This window comes from Priapulus caudatus, unplaced genomic scaffold, assembly GCF_000485595.1.
Source record: "Priapulus caudatus unplaced genomic scaffold, Priapulus_caudatus-5.0.1 Scaffold37, whole genome shotgun sequence".
Lineage (NCBI taxonomy): Eukaryota > Metazoa > Priapulida > Priapulimorpha > Priapulimorphida > Priapulidae > Priapulus > Priapulus caudatus.
The window spans coordinates 155132-162188 of NW_014577098.1; the positions used below are offsets into that span (position 1 = coordinate 155132).

The 7057-nt window shown below is 43.0% G+C and overlaps 1 protein-coding gene across 1 annotated transcript in view; it reads left to right on the forward strand.

Annotated features, from left to right (window-relative positions):
* Window positions 1–4832: 4832 nt before the first annotated feature.
* Window positions 4833–7057, forward strand: part of LOC106818625 (atrial natriuretic peptide receptor 1-like) — a 3173-nt gene continuing 948 nt past the window's right edge. The window contains exons 1-5 of the mRNA XM_014823318.1: window positions 4833–4867; window positions 5077–5214; window positions 5619–5811; window positions 6098–6260; window positions 6850–6960. Of these exons, the coding sequence (XP_014678804.1) occupies window positions 4833–4867; window positions 5077–5214; window positions 5619–5811; window positions 6098–6260; window positions 6850–6960 (640 nt within the window). The remainder of the gene's footprint in view (window positions 4868–5076; window positions 5215–5618; window positions 5812–6097; window positions 6261–6849; window positions 6961–7057) is intronic.

Genomic DNA, 7057 nt, shown 5'->3' on the forward strand with positions numbered 1-7057 from the left:
CTACAAATCTCGATTATCCGGCCACAGGACGGGGCCTAGGATATCCTCCGATCGTTCGTGGAGGGTACCGCCTGGAAAGTGTGAAAGAAGCAAAATAACTTTAGCGGCTTCTTGCCTCTGCAAAATATGGGATTTCCGTTTCTCTACCTGGAACGGCGGTTGTGCACGCAAAGCTTTAAATTCAAAAGTACGACACACAGAAAAGAACTTCCGCCGAAGGAAATACCGAATCCAAAAAAAAAAATCTGCGACACCCCTAAATCCCTAAAGAAACCTTCCTAAGCCTGACAGTGCATGTCCGTACCGATGGCAGATTGGGCAGTTCTGATCTGACCAAGCATAGTGGGTCGATTAAAGCCGCAGCTTACTCTCGCAGGCTCGGTGAGCTACGGCAATGCGCTACTGTGTGGCTGCGTGCCGAATGTTCGATTAGCGCCCTCCATTTGGTCGAAATCTCGGCGGGCGAGACCTCGAAGGCAGGACGGAGGTGGTATCAAAGATATACAAATTTTACGCAAGCTACTGCGTGACCCGCAGCAGTCACATAATCCCCTCGCGTTCGAACTCTCCGTCCGGCGGCCCATCGGGATACACAGCAATGCACCACCCACCCCCCCCAAAAGGAAAAATGGCGGGGATATCTCGCACCCGCGCCGGGCTCATTCGCAGCACCGCACGGGGGCGAACAGAATCTTACGCAAATTAAACTGTCGCTGGCTCAAATTCCACCGAGCGTTTGTCCGAAGCCGACGGGGACACGGTGTCACGGTGAATCGCGGACGTGCGTCACGTCCCGAATCCGACGTGCGTCTACGGTCCGAAGCCCGACGGGCGTTCCCGGTGAATTGCGGGCGTACGATCACGTCCCGAAGCCGACGTGCTTGTCAGCGTGGTGAAGCTGACCCACGTTGTCACGTCTAAAGCGGCGGGCGGTCACGTACCTAATAGCTGACTTAACGTGACACGGCGCTGAAGCCGACGTGCGTGTCACGTGTGTGCGTGACGTGCCTGTCGTCTGAGCCGTATAAATACCGTGCCCCCAGAGCACCGTCACAGTTTAGAAGCTCAGTTAGCAGCTCAGCTTTCGTCATTTCAGCCGGTTGAGTTCAGTTGCAGTTCACCGGCAGGTGGACGCTAGTTGCAACCGCGCATAGAGCATCACCAGGAGCCGAATTCGCCGCCCGTCGGAGAGGAAGCACACGGAAAAGATAAGCACGAAAACAAGTCCAGCGATCTCTCTGCAAGGACTTGCCGTCTTCTCTGAAGCAAGTATCGTTATTGGTAAGGACAGCCTTGCGCCTAGTTGTAATTCTTGTTCGCTATACTCGGGCCTTACGCTGGCGAAGTACCTATTTCGTACCGTTTTATGCCGCACTCTGGTCGGTTACCAGAGCGGAATATAAACCCCGGACCTATTCTGCCGGCGTAAACACTTTCAACATTTTGAGCTTGTGTTTCGTTGTCTTGTGCACGTTGTACAATCCAGTGGTCGAACAGTGGGAGAGTCGCCACCGTAACGGGAAAACGGTACATAATATATCTTAATATGTTGAGAAGTGTGTATATATATTAAATATTGTTATTCTATTTAATTTGTCTATAATTATTTATATTTTATATTTATTTATTCTATTGTACTTATAATATATTTATTTATTAGATTTACATTGAGAGAATTCAGCTGCCTTGGCGGAGGTCTGTGCTCTCCGAGTGCTCTAGTTTATGTATATTATTTATTCTTTTTAACATAAATTTAGTTAACCATTTTTTGGGAAAATGATGTGCAGGCACGTGCCTTTTTGCCTAAAGGCAGCTACGCGCCTGGAAGTGCGTAGAGGTGTGCAGAGAAAGATACGACGGTCCCTGTTCAAATGGTTTCAAACTGACGACCCGCCCCCCTCCCAATTTCTGGCCATCTCGATAATATTAATAAGTCTTGCAATTAATAACATATCTATGATATAAAGCTATGACTATTTTAAACATTCGGCTCACTACAAATTTTGCGAGAACTGAATAAGCTGAAATGTTAGTTACTTCAGGACAGCAATAAGAGTGTGATAATTACGTAGCGGGTTTCTGTCATATAGCAGCTTAACCAATACATGCTAAAATGACAGGTTCTGATGTATGTTCACCCAACTACATTGTAAACAACCAGCCAAATGAATTGATAGCATTCGGTTGAACGTTACTTTTGCTTTTACATAATTATCCACAGCTTTTCCTGTGATAATAATTGATTTTGATAAAGCAAAAGCAATTAAATATCATTATAAGTAATAGTGATCTAATATTATGCTTTTACTATGAGCAAACTTCCTCAAGATCGTATATAGGCCTAACCGGTAGCGTCTTGTGTTTTAATATATATTAATTACATTAACGTCACTAAGGAACACATTAACGTCTTCAGGAATGTATTAAAGGAGTTCTTTGCGGTAAACGAATGTGTAAGAATGATGTTCACGAGGTCGTTTTTAAACAGTATGTTTTTTCGAACAAACAGAGTAACCTACGGACGAGAAATATAGCTGCCGTTGAAAAAACATGGCGACCTTCCATAACGCTGTACTGCCGGATTTCATCTAACGGCAATAAACTATTTATATACGCTTGAGCATCCGGTATACGACAATGCAAACCAGATTATAGGCGAGAAATTATTTTGAAGACGTAATTGGTTGTAACTGATAACTGTTGCATCCGTTGGTAACAACGTCTAGATTCGAAGCTGACTAGAAAGAAACACGACACCCTTTAACAACGCCGTGCTTGATCCGTCTAATTCAACCCAGCAGCAATTAATCAAGTGTAATGATAAAAACTAACAATATATATATATATATACCAATAATATTGTACTCAAAAACATTATGTATATACGCTACAAATTACTATAATAATAAAAAGTGATAATATCAAGTAAAAACATATGCTAATAATATAGTACTTAAAGTAATAATATGATTTTACAGATACGTGACCTACTCCACGAGAATGTGAATGCATTCATCGGTGCATGCATCGAACCACCCAACATCGCCATCATCTGACAGTATTGTGACACGGGCAGCTTAGTGGCAAGGAAACATATTACAAGACAGTGGCGCCGCCAGCATTGTAAGCAATTGGAAGCGGATAAAATGGTCAGCCACTATAAAATGGTCAGCCATTATTTAAAGGTTCCTAGTTAACAATCGGTTAAATATTCTTGAAAATGACAATAACAACAAAGACAGTGAACATTTCTCGAGTTAGTTTCTTAGTTAAATGCAGTACACAACTATCAAAGAAATATTTCGTTTAATTGCAACCGTTAGATCATAAACAAAATATTGAACCCCAAACTAAAAATATTCTAGTGTTTTTTTTATTCATTTATGTACTGCTGTATATATCCCATAACTTGTAGAATTACGCGGTAAATTTGATACTTCTAGGGCATTGAACTCATTTCATCAGGACATTATAGAGAATAATAACATTAAGCTGGACAACTCCTTCAAGCTATCGATGATCTATGACATCGCCTGTGGCATGAAATACCTTCACAAGAGCAAACTGCATTCCACAGAATCCTCAAGTCGACCAACTGTCTTCTAGACAATCGTTGGACGGTTAAGATCACCGACTACGGTCTGCAAAGCTTCCTGGTCGGAATGGGTCAGAAACATGAGGAGAACGAGAACTACTTGTTTCTTCGTAGGTTGCTCGCCTGCGTGTTTATTCCACGAAAAAAATAATTAGCGTTCGGTAGGTCCTAGCTTAGTGTAATTAAGAGTTGATTCGTGACTTCCTGGCTTTCATGTTTCAAGGCAAACAGTGGACAATATATATATATATATATAGCATGTATTCTTAAATAGTAAGGCGATAGCGTGAAAATTTGTTTATGACACATCCCAGGAAAACAGTTGACCGCACCTGAGATTCTGCGCGAAAATTTCCCAAATCCAAAAAAGCACACAGAGAGGTGACGTCGTTTGCCATCATCGCCTACGAGGTGTGTGGCCGACAATCAGCATTCAACTTCGACAACATGGTTCCATGAGGTATATGTTATGTAATTGTATTGATTATGTAATTCATCGTACTACACGAGGTCATATCGTGGGGATCCTGCTCATGGGAACTAGAAAGTCTATAACACAGGAGAGAGAGAAAGAGAGAGCGAGAGAAATAGGAAAGAGAAAGAGAAAAAAAAGATAGGAAGATAGAGCAAGTAAAAAATACTAGGCAAGATAAAGCAAAACGACGCAGGTGGAAGAACGAGGCAAGCTAGACAAGAATACAGCGAGGAGGAGTGAGTGCATGAGAAGGGAGGGAGAGAGACACAGAGAAAGCGAGAGACAGAGTGGGGAGAAAAATAGACCGCGCGTGACAGAAAGAAATAGAGAGACAGAGATAAATACACACACACACACACACACACACACACACGACACACACACACACACACACACGCAGCACACACATACACACACACGCACGCAGCACACACACACACACACACACACACACACACACACACGCACACACACACACACACACACACACACACTCACAGAGAGAAAGAGAGAGAGAGAGAGAGAGAGAGAGAGAGAGAGAGAGAGAGAGAGAGGGTGAGAGAAGAGTGGTAGTTAGTCATCATGGCTATATGTATATATATTTCGATTACAGACGCTATAAATAGAGTGCGCAATGGAGAGGCGAAGCAATTCAGACCTCCGCTCCCGGACGATGGATTCTCCGAAGTGTCACCGAAGATGTGCGAGTTGATCTGCAACTGCTAGAGTGAGAGCACGGAAGTACGCCCAGCTTTTTCAAGCATGAGAAAAACATTACGAGATATCACTGGCGGAGAGTAAGTCAATGGTTATTAATTTATTTTATTTTTATTTTATTTTTTTCATCTAGAGTAGTCTTACATGTTATAAATATGTAAGCTATTACCAGGAATATTGCTGCGATGATGAGCGGTAGGATAAACGCAGTGGTAAACGTGAGGGGCAATGCAGACGAATCCATCTACTGGAGGATGATATATGCCTGACAAACATTTCTCCTTCGTAGGATCATCATCATCGACATGATATTGAGCATGATGGAGAAGTATTCGAACAATCTGGAAAAAATCATCGATGAGAGAACTCAGCAGCTGAACGAGGAGAAACTAAAGACCGACAAACTTATCTACCGGATGTTACCCGCGTAAGCCGCCCAAGCAACTTCCCCAACTATGAAGCTGTAGTGATGCTATCATTAGGGCTCTCAAGATTTTCCCAAGTGCAACAGATTGTTATGTATCGTACCAAAAATGTTTAAAATAAATTGTTCTCACGTCTTCCACTAATCATCGAACTGATTATTTACATTATCATTTTACTTTTTTACGTTTCTACATTATCCGATTATAAGTTTAAAAGGGCGTTTGTATGTACGGTTACGAATATGTTGTAGAATCCCACGTGTATATGGCCATTCCCCTACAGCCAATGTCCTTTATATCAAATTCTTACTTGAATTTCTCATTAACATGTTATTCAATAGGCAAACAAACGAGAGTCAATCGTGACAGAGAGATTAGGTCTGGGTTTGACTGCTTTTTGCTTCAGCTCCCTAGCCGATAACCTCAAACTCGGCAGAGCTGTCCAGCCAGAGGCGTTTGAAGAGTCCAGCGTGTATTTCTCGGACATAACTGGCTTCTCACAGCTAGCTGCGGAGAGCAGCCCTCTCCAGATCGTTGATTTCCTAAACGGCCTCTACACATGTTTTGATGACATCATTGCTAACCATGACGTTTATAAGGTGGGCGTGTCTACACATGTTTTGATGACATCATTGCTAATCACGACGTTTATAAGGTGGGCGTGTCTACACATGTTCCCAAACAGTGCCCAAAAAAGGTTAGGGTTAGGGTTAGGATTAGGGCTAGGGTAAGGGGTTAGGGGTTAGGGTTATGGTTAGGGTTAGCGTTAGGGGACGGTTAAGGTTAGGGATAGTGTAAGATTAGGACTTTTTTAAGACGATTTTACGTCTTCGGGTGACTCGATAACGCGAACCCCGTGTATATGTGTGGCTTACCGTAGCGCAGGTAGAGACTATAGGAGATGCCTACATGGTCGTCAGTGGCGTGCCAATACGTAACGGCGTACGTCACGTGGCGGAGATAGCTAACGTCGCCCTTGATGTGCTCGGTTCGAGCATGAATTTCCTGATCCGGCATCGACCCAACATGCGCTTACAGCTTCGTATCGGTAAGTATATAAAAGTCGTAGTCGGTATAAGGTTACATGCGGGCTACGATTTCTCTGAATACGTCTTACGATGAGAGGCTGACGACGTACACCATCTATGTCGATTTCCCCCTAGAACGTTATAAAATAAGAGGTTATACGCTCTATTCAATTCAATTCAATTCAATTCAATTTACTGTATTAACACTTATGAATTATATTTTGGAGTTAACATATTAGTTAAAAAAGTTAATAGACAAGCTCTAGATGGCTTTAGTAAACTGATTGCTAAACTCTAAGCTTGCGTCAATAAAAGTATTTCGGAGTACTGTAACTCCAGGTTGATTCGAATTGATCTCATTCATAAACACAACGCACAAAATTATTCGGGAGTAGTTCCCCGGGAAAACGGGATTTGTGGATATGATATTGAAATCATATAGGCCTATATGGAATATCGTTACGGAAATTGGCAAATTTCGATCTGGGGACAGGTATCGATGACCTCACGAGAGTTGCCTACTATTGATTTTTTCTTCTCGTTAGCTGTGTTTCTCTCTGGGTCTATGTCTACACTGTTAGCCGTACGCGTGTTTCTCTCTGTGAATAGGTCTGCACACGGGACCCGTGGTAGCTGGAGTCGTCGGACTCATCATGCCTCGATACTGTCTGTTTGGAGACACAGTGAACATGACGGCTCGCATGGAGTCCAACGGAAAACGTAAGTAAACGAGGCTGCCGCAAAGGGGAAGAGAGAGAGAGACAGAGAGAGAGAGAAGAGAGAGAGAGAGAGAGAGAGAGAGAGAGAGAGAGACAAT